This window comes from Lampris incognitus, chromosome 11 (assembly GCF_029633865.1).
Source record: "Lampris incognitus isolate fLamInc1 chromosome 11, fLamInc1.hap2, whole genome shotgun sequence".
Taxonomy (NCBI): Eukaryota; Metazoa; Chordata; class Actinopteri; order Lampriformes; family Lampridae; genus Lampris; species Lampris incognitus.
The window spans coordinates 15,170,751-15,187,243 of record NC_079221.1 but is presented as its reverse complement, the minus strand read 5'-3'; the positions used below and the strand labels follow the sequence as shown (position 1 = coordinate 15,187,243).

The 16,493-nt window shown below is 42.6% G+C and overlaps 2 protein-coding genes and 1 non-coding gene across 4 annotated transcripts; all 3 read right to left on the bottom strand.

Moving 5' to 3' along the window:
* Positions 1 to 310: 310 nt before the first annotated feature.
* slc25a6 (solute carrier family 25 member 6) lies at positions 311 to 4,280 on the bottom strand. Its single transcript, XM_056289454.1, has 4 exons — positions 4,055 to 4,280; positions 2,625 to 3,111; positions 1,044 to 1,184; positions 311 to 732 (listed from the first exon to the last, which is right to left on the bottom strand). The coding sequence occupies exons 1-4, from the start codon at positions 4,163 to 4,165 to the stop codon at positions 575 to 577; spliced, it is 897 nt and encodes a 298-aa protein (XP_056145429.1). The 5' UTR covers positions 4,166 to 4,280; the 3' UTR covers positions 311 to 574.
* Positions 4,281 to 4,466: 186 nt separating this feature from the next.
* asmtl (acetylserotonin O-methyltransferase-like) lies at positions 4,467 to 15,049 on the bottom strand. 2 transcript variants are annotated; one of them, XM_056289425.1, is made up of 15 exons: positions 14,976 to 15,049; positions 14,000 to 14,113; positions 13,658 to 13,789; positions 13,491 to 13,538; positions 13,070 to 13,134; positions 12,885 to 12,949; positions 12,464 to 12,572; positions 11,726 to 12,083; positions 10,356 to 10,580; positions 9,272 to 9,434; positions 8,457 to 8,656; positions 7,406 to 7,538; positions 7,173 to 7,313; positions 6,895 to 7,017; positions 4,467 to 4,966 (listed from the first exon to the last, which is right to left on the bottom strand). In XM_056289425.1, exons 2-15 carry the CDS (start codon positions 14,087 to 14,089, stop codon positions 4,761 to 4,763), a joined length of 2,058 nt encoding a protein of 685 aa, XP_056145400.1. In that variant the 5' UTR covers positions 14,090 to 14,113; positions 14,976 to 15,049; the 3' UTR covers positions 4,467 to 4,760. The 2 variants fall into 2 exon arrangements, with proteins under 2 accessions (XP_056145400.1, XP_056145399.1); XM_056289424.1 differs by lacking the exon at positions 4,467 to 4,966 and adding an exon at positions 5,098 to 5,650.
* LOC130121302 (U1 spliceosomal RNA) lies at positions 6,367 to 6,530 on the bottom strand. The gene has a single exon (XR_008811036.1). It is a non-coding gene; the product is annotated as a U1 spliceosomal RNA (small nuclear RNA).
* Positions 15,050 to 16,493: the final 1,444 nt, after the last annotated feature.

The following is a 16,493-nucleotide window of genomic DNA, read 5'->3' as shown; positions in this document are numbered from 1 at the left end:
GGCTGTTTGGCGAGCTGAAGTGCAAGGTCAACTTTTTGGAAATGTTGCCGGAACACCACGTATTTTATAGCCACGATACAGACAGGAGAAACCCGCTTCCCGCGCAACCTCACTTAGGAAAGTGTACATCATGGCCAGTGGGAAAATGAGTTTTCTTTTCATGTTTTTGTGCAAAAACAAAAAACAACAATCTTTATCAGACACATACAATAGAGCAAAAACAACATATTCTGTGTTGGTGTGGTTTGTGGATTTGTGCGTATAAATGATCTGTTTACTATTCTGTGAGTTAACTCCAGGCAGCACTGCTTTTCTTTACCATACCACCGACGTTTCTTTTTCTCCTTTATTATATTAAATTGTTCATTGTTATTTTCTTTTCAATTTTCAGATTTACTTCTCGTACTGTTTGTTTTTTGTTCCATGTGGACCCCGGGAAGAGTAGCTGTCGCCTAGCGCAACGTCTAACAGGGATCCTAATAAACTAAACGATAACATCTATTATTAATAATAACATATAATTCTACCGGCCGAGGCTTCTGCCCCTTTGTCGGAGAGGGGAGGAGGGATGAACTTAGACGTATTTCTTAAACTCGTCATACAGAACCAGGACAAACGCTCCCCCCATCCCTCGCAGCACGTTGGACAGCGCCCCCTTGAAGAAGGCTTTGCCTCCCTCATCGCGGGCGATCTTCCTCCAGCAGTCCAAGGTGGACGTGTACATGATGTCCGCTGGGAAGACACAAACATGGAAATTACACACCCAGCTGTTTCCGTTCTGGTCGTCTTGGCTATGGGCTAAAGATTGCATTATTACATATTTATTATTCATAAAAAACATCAGACTAGGGAATCTGGATCGGTGACGTCAGTCTGATATCGATGAGTGAATTACATCAGTATGGGCTCCCGATACCGATATCGGATTGGATCGGTCCCAACTCTAATGTAAATGTATATACAAACAGACACGTCACCAGCTCTATTCTCAGACTGACGCTGCCCGGATGTTGGTTAAACTTTAGTGTCCACACTGGTTTTACCTCCTTTGCGTCCGGACTGCATCATCATGCGACGCCTCACCGTGTCAAACGGATAAGACACGACTCCCGCCACCGCCGTGACCGACTGGGCGATCATCCAGCTGACCATGATGTGAGTGTTCTTAGGGTCGGGAAGCATTCCTGCACACAGACAAGTCCACGTAAAGGGGTCTGGCTTAGAAAAGCAGCACAATGTCTTTTCCTTTAAGGTGCAATCAGCTTTTCTGAACCATAATAAACTAGTAAATATAATATGACTAGTGCATGTCATAATATGACTAGTGCATGTCATAATATGATTAGTATATCATAATATTACTAGTACATGTCATAATATGTCATAATATGATTAGTACATGTCATAATATGATTAGTATATGTCATAACATGACTAGTACATGTCAAAATAACATTAGTATATGTCACAATATGACTAGTACATGTCACAGTATGACTAGTACATGTCACAAGGAGATTAGTACATATGACTGGTAAATGTCATAATATGACTAGTACATGTCACAATATGACTAGTACATGTCACAATATGACTAGCACATGTCATAATATGACTATTACATGTAACAATATGACTAGTACATGTCACAATAAGAGTAGTACATATGACTAGTAAATGTGACAATAAGACTAGTACATGTCACAGTATGACTAATACGTGTCACAATAAGATTAGTACATGTCATAATATGACTAGCACATGTCATGATATGACTAGTACATGTAACAATATGACTAGTACATGTCACAATAAGATTAGTACATATGACTAGTAAATGTCATAATATGACTAGTGCATGTCACAGTATGACTGGTACATGTAATAATGTGACTAGTACATGTCACAATATGACTAGTACATGTCCTAATATGACTAGTAAATGTCGCAATATGATTAGTACATATGACTAGTAAATGTCCTAATATGACTTGTACATGTCACAATAAGATTAGTGCATATGACCAGTAAATGTCATAATGTGACTAGTACATGTCATAATATGACTAGAATATGCCGTAATGTGACTATGGCATGTCACAGTAAGATTAGTAAATATATCATATGTCCAGTAACTAACATATTATTAGAAAATATCACAACAATACTACTAATTGCCAAAACAATACTAGTCAATATAATATGACCAGTAGGTAGATAGGAAGAGGGGAAAAAACAAACTGTAACATCCACATTGCCTGGGGTAATTTGTTTTGAAGCAGAGCCATAAAAACAATAAGCAACAAAAATAAGATACATCCTTGTATACGTATAAAAAATAGAAATATTTCCATCTATTTCTTATTTATTTATTTCTCACAACAGTGACATACTGTACCCACTCTAATGTTACTTAATATTATGATATTCATTAGTCATATTAATGAATATCATAACGTGACCTGATAGTGATAGTAATGATAGAGTTAGGGTCAGCTTTAGGGTCAGCTTTAGGATCAGTGTTGGGGATAGTGTTAGGGTTAGGGTTAGGTTTAGGGTTAGGGTTAGGGGTTAGGTTAAAGGTTAGGGTTAGTTTGGGGTCTGCGGTGTGACTGCTTCACTACCTTTCGCCGTGTCATAGATGCCGAAGTACGCGGCCCTGTAAATGATGATCCCTTGTACAGAGACACCAAATCCTTGGTAGAGGCCTTTGACCCCATCCGACTTGGAGATCTTCTTCAGGCAGTCCGCCAGCCCGTTGAACTCCCTGGTGGCCCCCGCTTTGCCCACATCGGCCGCCAGGCGGGTCCGGGCAAAGTCCAACGGATAGACAAAGCACAGCGAGGTGGCCCCAGCCGCGCCGCCGGATGCCAGGTTGCCTGCAAAGTAGCGCCAGAACTGGGTCCTCTTGTCCACCCCTCCTAAGAAGATCTGCTTGTATTTGTCCTTGAAAGCAAAGTTGAGGGCCTGGGTGGGGAAATAACGGATGACATTGGCCATGTTTCCGCGCCAAAAGGAAGCGAAGCCTTGCTCTTTGGGGATGCGCACAATGCAGTCCATGATGCCCTTGTACTGCTTGTCAGCGCTGATCTGTTTGCTGGCATGTTGGACCTGGTGAGGAAGAGTCAAGAGAAATGAAGGCCGTTCATTTTCATTCACATTTAGTATACACAGACTAAAATGCTGAACTCAAATCCTCCCTTATCGAGATGACAGTTCCTCCGTGTATCATCTGTCACATGTACAGCCAAAGTGTCAGCAGACGCAAAGCCAAAAAAGAATTGTAAGTCAACAAAATGTGCTGTCATATTTCATTTTTTACGGAATAGTCTATTCTAATCTAGTCTCATATCATTTGTCCTTTAAGCTCCAATTTGGATCAAGCGACCTTTTGCAAATGAAACCTGCTAGTTATGTTCTATTATTTTCTATTCTATTGTACATATATTATATCATATGATATTATATGGTATTTATTTATATTATATTATATTATCCATCCATCCATTATCCAAACCACGTATCTGGCTGTCAGGGTCGCGGGAATGCTGGAGCCTATATTATATTGCCATTGGAAAAATATATTGTGTTGAAGAAGGAATTGTAGTTTTTCTATTACAGTAACGTAAAAGCCTGGTGATGTACTATGTAGGCTTCTCCGTAGCAGCCTTTGCATGCATCGTATATCACTGCAGCTTGTGCTACGTACTGCACCATATGCATGCTCAGTTACTGCTCAGCTGCACTCGGTTATCAGCACATCAGAACATGTTGACGTTATTTCGTCTTTACCATGAAAAAGACTAGGCTAGTATTTAATGTGGACGGGGCAAAGCTGCACTATTTGGTCTAGCCTGGATGCGGACGCGTCAAAACCTGCAGAAGTGCTGCAGGGCGCAGCTGTCATGGAAGCGGAGGACTCAAATATGGCTCCCAAGCGGATCCTAAAAGATGACGGCCCACCGCGGCCAAACGACAGGGATTTTTATTACTATCTGAGTGAATCCGCGTCCACTCATCTTTCTATTCTGGTTGTCAGGGGTTGATCTATTACCTGAAGGAGCAGCTTGACTCGCTCTATCGGCGCTACTGCGGTTTTGGAGATGGCTGCTGCGACTCCACCTGCCAGGAAGTCCTTCGCAAATGAAACAGCTGCATCTGCCATGGCTGCTGCTGCTGCTGCTGCGTCTGGATGTCAACTCGGAAAAGCTGGAGCACAGATGAGTTTGAGACGTTTTTCAGAACCACAAGTTCAGCATCCGAGAACTGACAAAATAGGGGAAGGGGGGGTCGGAATATCGCGAGAGGATACAGGAGCGTCTCTTCCTGTTACGCCTCGTGGAAACAAATCAGAGGACGACGAAACGTTAACGAGATGTTCCCGAGCACTTCCCTGCACGGTCTCAAATTTAGAATGTATTACCTTCACTTTTGCGTATTTATTTTTTGTATACTTTTATTTATTTATTTCGTTTCAGATTTAAATCTCGGAAATACATTGGCACGAACGTGTTTTATGATGTTAAGCTTTAATTCTTTTCTATAAGGACAGTTGTTCTTTTATTTTGTGTTGTGGGAAGTTCAGTCAGTACAGGTGATTCTAGATTTTAAGATCATGCTCCCTTTCACATCAAACCATACAAAAACACACGTACAGACCAAAGTCTTCCAGCCTTTAACATGAACATCCCGTTTGCATGTGAATTCTGCCATGCGGTCACATATCTACACTTAAACACAGGTATGTAATATCAAATGTGCTACATTTTAATGCCGATGACGACATCAAGAAAGTTCATAGTGAGGGCCACACGAACGTCCCCAAAGCCAGCTTTCCTGAGCAGGTCTGTGTACTGACACCTTGTCCTTTCAGTCCCCTCCGTCTGGACTAGCATGTTAAGAGACTGTAGGGCCGGGTAAGGTGGCACTCCATCTAACAGGGCTTCAGCTATGAGAACCGCACACCCTGAGGTCACACACACAAAGAAGAAAAAAACCCACTTGAGTATATGTAAATGAGACAATTTTCAACATGCATAATCTCACACCAGCAGTCTTGGTAAGTTAATGTTGTACATCCCTTAACGACATGTGGAGTAAATTAAACTGCAAAATTTATTTTTTTTCCAATAGGAATATCATTGTCTTTACAGAACAATCACAATTACATTCAACTGTCGAAACATCAACCAGCACAGGCAGAAGTGCTGAAAGAAGAGGACAACGTAGAAACAGCTCTATACAAATTCTGGATAAATGTTAATCACATTCACCATAAATGTCAAAGAATTGATTTAACCAGTGACAACAAGAACAACTGTCTACAAGAAGAATCATTCATATCATCTCAAATGGTTTGAAGACGATAAATAGAGTCAGAATCAGTCTTGGTTTTGAAGGTTTGTCTATGATATAGATCACAACATCTTATCGGGGTCATCTTGATGCTCTTTGATGCAGAGTATGGCATCCAGAAGGTTTCCGGTGTGTGTGGCACGCATGCTGATGAAGCCGTGGCTCCCCAGGAGGGCACAGTACTCCGCAGCAGACCTCTGTTTCCCCTCACTCATGCCGAGGGCCTGGAGGAGACCCCGGCTGGGGCCACGTCTGTCTTCATCCAGGAAGATCTCACTAACCAAGAGTCCACATCCTGCCAGCAGGGTCAGAGTGCATGGCACGTACGCACAAATACATTTAGACAATAAGACAGAGTAACACTTCAAATTACAGGATATTTATTACACACAAATTACCAAATTAGATATCAAACACTGAATGGAATCACATTGTACCAAACACAAATATTATGAATTCTTTGTGTCATAGGGATAAATCCTAATTATTTATCATAACCATAGTAAAGATAACAACAAATTCATTCAATACTCACCTTATAATCAAGTTTAACAGACAAATACTATTTATCCCTGTGACACAAAGGATTCAGAATACTTGTATTTGGTACAATGTGGTTTGGTTTGGTATTTTCTTTTCTTTCGTTTTTTTTGAGATACTTTATTGATCCCCGTAGGGACAGTACTCTCTGCATTTAACCCATCCTAGCTGTGTGGCTGGGAGCAGTGGGCAGCTGCCGTGCAGCACCTGGGGACTGACCCCATTTTGTCTTGCCATGCCTCGATCAGGGGCACAGACAGGAGTATTAACTCCACCATGCATGTCGTTTTGATGGTGGGGGAAACCGGAGCACCCAGAGAAAACCCACCGCAGACACGGGGAAAACATGCAAACTCCACACAGAGGATGACCTGGGATGACCCCAAAGGTTGGGCAACCCCGGGGTTCAGACCTGGGACCTTCTTGCTGTGTGGTGACAGTGCTAACCACTGTGCCACCATGCCTAAATTAAACAGGGTAGCGCAAACGCAATCCACCACTACCAAAAATTAGGCAGTCGAGATTCCCACAATAGGGGAATTCGCAGGGGTTCGCACTACCAGAGTGCAATGGTCAAGCCTTGCCCTGGGTGAACCACCTTCTTGATCATGGTATCTCGCCTGCTAGGTAAGTTTGGTTATTTCTGTGTAATGAATGGCTTGTAATTTAAAAGGGTTACCTAAGATGTTGATTGTACTTTACCTGCGATCTCCTTGTATTAACCACAGAACATTGTAAAAGGTTTAAGAAGGCAAAAGAGAGCAAGCATCAACACCTCTGTTGCTTAACAGGAAGTGGATTGATGTTGTTGGTGAGGTTGATGACAGCCTCACCAGCCTTTCAATGTGTTCACTCCTCTAAACGACTCCGTTACTTTAGCTTTGGAAACACACTGTGTGATTTTTGATTAGCTATTTAAAAGTTTTCTTATGTCAACCAAAATGTACTGTGAGTAAAAAAAATAAAAATCAATGACTGACGTGGGTCTGTTGACTTTACCTGGTGCGCAAGCATCTGAAATTTTGCTCAGCAAGGAATGCACTTTCTCATCCGACCAGTCATGGAGGATTCTTGCCAGGATGTACAAGTCTGCTTTGGGCAACTCGTCTATAAAGAAGTCTCCTGTTTATACAAAAGCCATTGAGTTACCACAGTAAAACAGGGGCCATACATTATAGTTCATTTCAGTGTGACATACAGGATCAACAGACATAATAACATGGTGTCATTTTAAAACGTGTACAGAGGACATGCTGATTTTGATGCTGGGAACTGACCAGCAACAAATGACACCCTGTCATCAGCGTCCGGCGGGCGGAAGTGACCGCTCATTTCCACAACTTCTAGTAGGTCAAACACCGTCACAGATAACCCGGGGTGGGCTTTGGTTAACTCATGGGCGATGGCACCAGTACATCCTGGAGACAACAACAAAATATTGGCAGAAGTATGTTGTCACATGGTCTAATATGTCAGCAGACATGTTAACTCATCCACCTTCTCTTCTTACCTCCAAGGTCACAAGCGCTTTGAAATCTGGAGAGGTCAAATGCTGTCGCCACGGCTTTCCCTGTCACCCTGGCAATGCCGTGCATGGCATTCATGAATCTCAGTTTAACTTCATGCCTGTTATAATAGGCATCCTGTGGGTGTGGCAAAATGTCAAGTGAGAAAAAAAAAGCATCAGAAATAGAGTTTGAATTTCATCCACAAATTACACATCTCAGGGTTCCCACTCTTTTTTTTTTTTTAAATTTATTTCTGATTTTTCCCTTTTTTCTCCCAATTTAGTGGCCAATTGATCCCTATTTTAATTCAAACACCCACCCTCGTACTGCATGCGTTCGCCAACTGCATCTCTCCGGCCGGCAGTCTCGAAGGAAAGCGCCTCCCCACTTTCGTGACAAGGCGAATCCAAGCCGAACCACTGTTTTTCCGACACACACAGAGACGCATTCACATGACGAACACAAGCCGACTCCGCCCCCCTCCCGAAGACAGCGTTTCCAATGATTGCTGCTTCATCGAGTCCGGCCATAGTCGGATCTGACGAGACCGGGGCGCGAACCCCAGTCCCCAGTGGGCAACTGCATCGACACCAAGCCGATGCTTAGACTGCTACGCCACCGCGGACCCATAGGGTTCCCACTCTTTTAAGGAAATAATTTTCCAGGACATTTTCCAAGACTATTGCTTAGCTATGACAGGCATCGCTGACAGAAGCTCATATTATTCAGTATTAACTATCAGTGAAAGCCTCAGCAGTCTCTAAATGGATCGATGACTGAACATACCACCCAAACTTCACACACTGAAGTCACATCTCAGTTGCTAATAACAGCTTCAATATGGCTAAAAATATGACATCACAGCAGGTAAAAAGATGATCATAAAAACTAATTTTGCAATTTTCCATGACCTCAATAATATTTCTAAGACATTTGATCAATTTTATAATTGTTAAGGTGTTTTCCATGACTTGAAAACAAGTATATGAATTTCCAGGTTTTCCAGGATGGGTGGGAACTCTGCATCTCCCCCTGAAATCACAGACAAGTCACCTGAAACAGATTGTTCGATTTGTTGCCGAAGGCCTTCTCATGCTGGCTGGTTCCCTCCATGACGGCCTTCTCCAGGTGGGAGAAGAGGGGCCACAGTGTCTCATTACAGTGTTGGATGTAACCCTGCAGAGACTCGGGGGCCTCAGACCGCAAGAACCGCCAGGCGAGACGTGTATTCTCATACGTCGGTGTCTGGTGTGCTGGGAGGACAGACAGAGAGAGAAAACTGGTGGGAGATGGCTGAGCTGTTGAAACTCACCCCTTTCATTGAAAAGGCAAGACATCTACTGGTTTCTAATCAGTTTATAATGATTAGATATAGACCAAGCGGCAACCACTGGGGCTGAAAGTTGAAGCCAATGCAAAGTGACTTAAGTTGCAGTTCCAAAGTAGTACTTCCAGTCTAACATAGGTCAACAAGAGAATTTCCAACTTTTACCTTCGAAATATACAAAGTCAATACATTTTTCCTATGAGAGGTTGGGCTCTCAAGCTCTGATTTCAAGTCTGGCACACAGTGTGAGGGTGGTTATTTAGAAAATTATTGTTCCGTTAGGAAGATATTCAGGATTAAAATTGTGACATCTGTCAACCTGTCTGCTACTGAAATTTTACCCAAGCTCCACCCCGGTGCTCAAATTTGGATTTTCTGACTCTGACAACTGACAAGATGGCTGTGAGCATAAATCCAAACTTTAGGCTTCAAAATGCCCCTTCAGAAACCATTGGGTGACATGGACACTATGTCCATCTTTTCTATACAGTCTATGATGCAAACAGAACAGAGAAAAAAATTTGCTGAGAGCATGACTCACCTCTCTCCTGACGTCTCAACAGTCCCAGTGACAAACAGGCATCCAGCAGGCGTTCGGTCCCCCTCACTGAGGCCTTCATCTCCTGAGCCATCTCTGCAGCATCCCGCCCCGCTCGGCTGTGCAGCAGGTCAAACACATGTAGCTTGGAGGCAACAAACAAAGCCTGCAACACGGAGAGAGAAAACACAGTCCACAGGGACACCATTAGGAATAGGTGGCAGTAGTCATGTTTTCATTAATTGTCAAGCGAATTTTAAGTTAAATTTTGAAATGTCGCAAAAAAAGAAAAAAAAATGAAAATGAAAATTTGGCACATTTCCATTGAATGGTTTGAAGCAAATAAACTGCGAGAAGCAAAGTGTAGTTTTGTCAGAAGTTGGTGGTATAGGCTACATTATGCATGGCTGTACTAAACAAGAGTAGAGGAAGTAGATGTTGCAAACTGGAAACAAACCAGTCTTTTTAGCCATCTATGAGAGAAAATGGAGAGAGGTCTTCAGAAACGTGTTTCAATTGGGGAAAGTTTTGATTGTTCTTTCATGTCAGCTGTTATTGGGCATGTATCATGCTGTCCGGACACGAAGACAAAGAAATGCGCATAATGGGAATATCCAGGAAGACGTCTTTATATGTTCTCTATAGTCCAGGTAAGAAAATCAAAGAAAGTTGAATCAGTTCATCTGGACACAGTGCGTATAAACATTGTGTCCAGATGAACTGATTCAACCTTTGATCCATGAAGATGCTGACAGCGGAAACAGCTGATCAGTCATGTGAGTTAAATGTTTGCTACATAGGAACTTATTCAGCAAAGGTGTTTCCACAGCCCATTTAGCGCTTTTTCGAGAAAGGCAAAAACCACCTCGAGCGAGTGTAAAAATGTTTTTGCAAAACTGAGTAAGTTTTTTTTTTTCGAATTTTGAAGTTTCTATAAACTTTTCCTAATGCAATACTTCAAAATGTGCATAAAAATACATTATGGCTAGTTACACACTGTTTCGCTTTGTTGCGATATCATGAATTCGATGGCAGGTCAAACAGGACTGATAAAGACATGAGCAAATACAAATTATCTGCAGAATACCTTTGAGGCTTTAAATCCGTCCATTAGCTTGACTACTGCCTTTAAGTCCTCGTCGTCATCAACACTGGCCCCAGTCTCCCTCGCTTTAAGTTCATTTGCCAGCGGTGTCGTTGTATTATCGAAGATCTGGAGCCCTGTTTCTTTGCCATCTGATTGTTTAGACAGACTGTTTATATCTGTCCAGGAACAGTTGCCAACTCCACTCTCATCGCCTTTCCTTTTCACCTAGATTGGAGGTTTGGTTGTGATCAACAACAACAACAACAACAACAATGGATTACAGTTATCTCACAGATTTCACAACTGTCTTAATATGAACAGAGCTTAACACTAGAACGACCAAGATGGTCATTTTGACCATTTTGGATTTTCAAAGTTTAATAACTTTGTGAAAAAAAAAGAAAAGGAAAAAAGATACAGACCTGCCACTCCCTGAATGGTCCTAAAATTGCATATATTTTCATTAAAATTAGTTTTAGATCAATTGCACAAAAAAAAGTTACAATAACACCTACCTAAAATGACCATGAGGTCAAAATGATTGCACGTAATTTACGCGTGATCGTGCGCATCACGACACTATTCATGATGTGTGTTGGTCACATCATTTCCTGTGCAAAGTCCATTGCTCTGTCCTAGAAAAATACTAGTGTTCTCCAGTGCAGAGTAATGGTCTGCACTTGATTTCTGATTATTGCCAACATGTCTGATTACAGACGCCATTTCAGATGCACTATGACTACCACCGAGGCGTTGCAGTATTTACAGCAGTTGGACAGCGGTGATTTTAAATTGTTTAAAAAATAGTATTAAAGTTGTTAAAATGTTAATTTTGGTGTCAGTCATTTCCTAACAGATATACTAACAAATGCAATGCATTAATATCTCAATTGGGTATTTGTCTTGACAGAATATAGAGTTTAAAAACCGGCGGTCATTTTGACCGCCCATGGTCATTTTAGGTAGAAGTGAAATCCCGGTCGTTCTAGTGTTAAAGGGAAATTATCACCATTTTAGACATTATATTCATATGTTGCAGGGATAACACTCCATTAGCAGCCATTATACTAAGCAGTATTCTGTGTCTCTGAAACACTGTGGAAATTATGGAGGAAAGTGTTTAGCAGGGATACCTTATTTTGATTTGTTGCTATTGACTACTTTAAAAGGGAAACAAGAATGATTTTCTACATTATCATCTCTCTTGTTATCATTATCATCAAAATGATTATCTCTCCCTCCCTATAGAGAGGACAGATAGAGAGAGAGAGAGAGAGAGAGAGAGAGATTTGAATGTTGAAAATCGTGATTGTTTCCCTTTAAGGTAGTCAAATACAACAAATCAAAACAAGAAATTCTAAGAAATTAACCTTGTGGGTGTGGTTGTCCAGAGATTTGTGGTGCGTGTGTTTGGCGGGAGGGCAGCTAGGTCGTGGACTTGCTGGTGAGCTGCGATTGGCTGAACAGCTAGCTGCTGGACTGTGATTTGATTGGTTTGTGAGGCTGGCAGGTGGGTCGGTGAGTGTCGGGGCGGTGTGAGTGCCGTTGTGGCTCGGGCTGCCAGAGTCTTTCTCTGGGTCCATGGAGGAGGGCAGGTGGTTGTAAATGAAGTCCAGCTGCTTACAGAAGTGGTTGAGAGGGAATCCCACCACATTCAGGAAGTCTCCATGGACGGATTCCACCAGCATTCCCCCCAGAGCCTGGATACCATAGCCACCCGCCTTGTCCCTGAAAAACAGAGTCACACAGGGCAACACAGATGACCAGCATGTACACAAATATAAATCACATACTAACACCACATACACCCAAATTAACACAAACATACACACACAGGCAAACACTGTCAGAACACATATAGCACAAATTTGTTTTCACTCCATAAAGTCAATCACTTGTTTCTTGCAGACATTAAACTTTTGCCGACTGCTGCCAAACAGAATGTTGCAAACAAGGCTGGGACAGAGCGGGGGTCTGAAAGTCCACAAAGCAGCAGGTTCATAGAGTTTAGATTCTGTGAAGTGACCACCATCGACCGGCGGTGAGTTGAGGTCACTAGACCAACAAAGATCAATAAATTTTACACATATGCAAGTGCTCCAACTCACATAGGTTCACCACTATTGATGTACTCCCAAAGCATATCTTCTGACAGATCAGCAAACTTCACCTTTGTTTCTTCATAGAAGTCAATCATCTGGTAGTCGATCTCTTGGTCTGAAAGGCACAGGAAAACCACCAGATTTTATCAATCTAAATGTAGAGGGGGCATGTGTGTGCAGGGTGAAATTGTAAATATTAATTTAGATCAGATTTAATCGCCGTTAAACCACACACAAATTTTTAGCAGACTAGCATGAAAGTCCATCACTAGAATTCCTCTAAGTTCAATTCATCTATTATTGTTTTATCCGTCAGAAAAATGCAGAATGACCTCAGTGGGCTTTAACATTTGCGTGAAATTTGTATCAAGAAACCTCTTGTCCAAACAATTCCTTTCCCACAAAATATTACTTGGTTTTGACTTACTTTCTTTCTCGTGGCAGAGAACAATAGCTACTCCAGTGAAAACACTGTGCTCTTTACCACTTAACCTGGAAGAGGGACATAAAGACAAAAATAAGAGATATTTTACACAAGCTTTCTGCCTGTTTCTGCCCACAACACAAACTCAGGATATGAGTGTGTTATTGTATTATATGAATCCTACTAACCTTGACAGCATCTCATAGGCATCGTGTTTATCCACTGGCTTCTCTAGAATCAAACCATCTACAGTCTGAAGAAACAAAACGGTTTGATAAAGCTGGCCACAGAAAATTAAAAGATGTGAGGAGAAACCCTGAGTACTGTCTGGTTACTCACAAAAGGTCGATGGAAAACAATAAAAGGAAAAAAAGGATGGAGGTCTGTACTGAAATAAACTTTTACAAAATAATAATCTCTTCATTAATGACTACAGGCGGCTTCCACAGAGTGCCCGAAACATCTGTTGTCATTAATAAAGAGTCTATTCATGAGTACAGACCTTCTTCCTTTTCCCTGGGCAAAAAACCAACAAACAAAAAAAAAGAGAGAAAAAAATACAAAGTACTGTGTTGAAAACAGGTTGATAAAATGTTTTGTTCTTCTTACCACGATAGTGTCAGCTCCAATTACAATGTCCGGAGTTTTCAGGTGTTTCTAAAAGAAAAAATAAATAAATCAAGAAACATATTCCATGACTATTTATCAAACAGTAAATCTCACTTCATGAAAGGGCCTTTACAGTCTTACAGCCGGCTGTGGCATTAAGAACTCACACAGGGCATCCTCTTGGCTACCTCCAGAGCCTTTTGCTTGGCTGTCTCAACAGCATACTCATAAGGTGCTTTGAAAAGTCTCTTGTCGAGGGTTTCTTTGAACCAGGACGGTACCACCTCAAACCGTAAGCCCTGTGACATGCAGGTGGACAACAGAAGCATCAACATCATCATCATCATCATCATCACAACTCACATTACTGTCAAAAAAATGCAGGAACTATATGATAATGACAGTTTCTTATTTTTGGTCTGTATCATCTACATTCAAAAGCAGTCAAATTCTGTGGCTATCAAATTAGGAGCTTATAATTCTTATATTGTATTCAAAGACTCTCTCACCACATTGCGGAGGATCTCCAGCCTCCTTGGAGAGGCGCTGGCCAGCACCACCAGTTTACCGGCCAGCTTGGAAATCACAGGGTTCAGCATCACGATGACTTTCTATCCACTGCCCTGTGAATGTTCAGCCAAGTTAAATTTTGAAAACGTGGCAAATTTTCTGTCAGACGGACAAAGCATTGTGGCGGTCAGATGACAGCAGCTGTTAGGCAACTAGTCCACATCCAACATGCAGGTCAACGTGGAGTACAACGGATGACACACACTGCGTCACACATTATGCACAGCACTCCATTTCACCATCCCGTAATGATACAGCATGTTATCCAAAGGAACTGAATCAAGTGCGACTGGACTTGGTTAAATATCCGTGAAGACGTTTCGCCTCTCATCCAAGAGGCTTCAAGTGCAACTGCAAGTCCAGTTGCACTTGATTCAATTCCTTTGGATAACTATGACCCGGATGAATGAGAACGTTCACATACATATAGCATGTTAGCTCAGGTACCACAAGGGAAGCACTAAAATAAGAAGTTTAACATTTCATAGAAATCAAGTCGAACGCCAAAAGGTTTTGCTCTTCCTGTTAATTAGAGTGTAACTGTTTGTGCGTTTGCGAAACATGCGGTTATTTCAGAGTACTGGAAGAAAAGAACAGTCTAGAATATATCTAAAATAGGTTTCGACCCTGCATTCATGCTTGCTTGTTAATGGCTCAAAGTGACTTGAAACGAGTTAAATAATGAACAGCCCTAATGAACAGCCGTTTCATATTTCATATTCTACCTACGCATGTAACAAACTATTCTAAAGTAAAGAGTTCAATTTAGATTAACAAGGCCCGTTTACAATTTCACCCCCGCGAAACCAGCTGCAGCTGTGACAGGATAAGATTCATAACGTGACGTCAAACCGGAATTTAAATGTTTTAAAAGTAAAACATTTCATCTGTAAAGCTGGCAAAATTACCACTTACCTGCAATTGATGAGAAGCCGAATGATCCCTGCATCTGATCTGCGAGGACCAACATGACAACGCGGAAGTGTTGCGTCATTAAACCGGAAGAGAATCCACCAATCACACCGATAACATAAAACAGTTCGTAAATAGAATAGAATAGAACAGAATTGAATAGAATAGAATAGAAATGTTTTTTTGTTTTACTCCAAATGGAATTTCATAAGTAGTTGCCAATAAGCAGACCGACAAAATGTGAATAGATTATAAGAATATCTAATACTTGTGAATTATAACAATTATCTGTAAATCATAATCATACCCATAAATTATACTAGTATACTAATAATATTGTAATTTTATACTACAATATCATATAGAAATGTTAAACTACAACTAATAATATTCAAATAATATAATATATAACTAATAAACCGGCACTTATACTCTATATACTTACATATTGTAGAGCCGAAGGAACGGAGAAGACCGTAGGTTCACACTTTAGCCGTGTAGGCAACTTTCTTTAATCCACGGTAAATCAGAGAGCAACCAAACCACAGCTCGACTGAGCGGAGGTGGCAAGAATAATCAGAAAACTGGCTGGACAACCATAACTTAACCCTGCGTTAACCTGCCAGGGCAACCATGACTTAACCCTTAGTTCCTGGGTTGAATTCTGTCCCCAATACGTGTCCACCACATGAGCCCCCCCAGAATTCGCCCTAGTAATCGAAGTCAGGCAGGCGCGGGGGGACAACAGGCCGTCCGCGGCGGCTCCGGATAACAGGGGCCGGAGTGTCTCTGGGAGGCATTGACGCGGGCCTGTGGAGGTCGGCCTGAGGAGCAGAAGAGGCAGCTCGGGCCTCCACGGGGGGAGGAGGCGGAGCCGGGGGACGACCGCGACGAGGAGGTTGGGCTAACTCCAACGGCTGCGTCAAGTCCAGGTGTGCGGGTTTAACTCGGTCCACTGAAACATGCTCGGCCGTGCCCCCAAAATCCACCACCAGGTGCTTAGTTCCCCGTTCCAGGACGCGGAAGGGGCCGTCATAAGGGGGTTGCAGAGGGGGGCGGTGTGCGTCGTGACGGATGAACACGTAGTCTGCTGACTGCAGACCTGGGGGCACCTGGGACACCGGCGCGCCGTGTTGGGCGGTAGGGACGGGTGTGAAAGCTCTGACCCCGTCCAGCAAGGAGGCTCGTTGGTCCACAGCTGACCAGGGACGCGTTGCATTGGGCATGAAATCGCCTGGGACTCGCAGCGGCGTGCCGTACACCAGCTCCGCAGAGGAGGCTTGTAGGTCTTCCTTCGGGGCGGTCCGCAGGCCCAGCATGACCCATGGGAGCTTGTCGACCCAGTTGCAGTCCTTGAGAGTAGCCCGAAGCGCAGCCTTCATGGACCGGTGGAAGCGCTCACATAGGCCGTTCGCCTGAGGGTGGTAGGCGGTAGTGCGATGAAGCTTGACGCCCAGAGCCTCACCCACAGCACTCCATAGCTCTGAGGTAAACTGTGGCCCGCGGTCAGATGAAAGGTCG

Excerpts from the sequence above, each read along its gene's own strand:
- asmtl (XM_056289424.1), bottom strand. The coding sequence starts at position 14,089 with ATGCTGAACCCTGTGATTTCCAAGCTGGCCGGTAAACTGGTGGTGCTG. Across the intron at positions 12,950-13,069 it reads GCCTATGAGATGCTGTCAAG|GTTAAGTGGTAAAGAGCACA; the intron begins GTTAGTAGGATT and ends TCCCTCTTCCAG. Across the intron at positions 7,018-7,172 it reads CAGGGTGTCATTTGTTGCTG|GAGACTTCTTTATAGACGAG; the intron begins GTCAGTTCCCAG and ends TTGTATAAACAG.
- slc25a6 (XM_056289454.1), bottom strand. The coding sequence starts at position 4,165 with ATGGCAGATGCAGCTGTTTCATTTGCGAAGGACTTCCTGGCAGGTGGA. Across the intron at positions 1,185-2,624 it reads CATCTATGACACGGCGAAAG|GAATGCTTCCCGACCCTAAG; the intron begins GTAGTGAAGCAG and ends GTCTGTGTGCAG. Across the intron at positions 733-1,043 it reads GCAGTCCGGACGCAAAGGAG|CGGACATCATGTACACGTCC; the intron begins GTAAAACCAGTG and ends GTGTCTTCCCAG.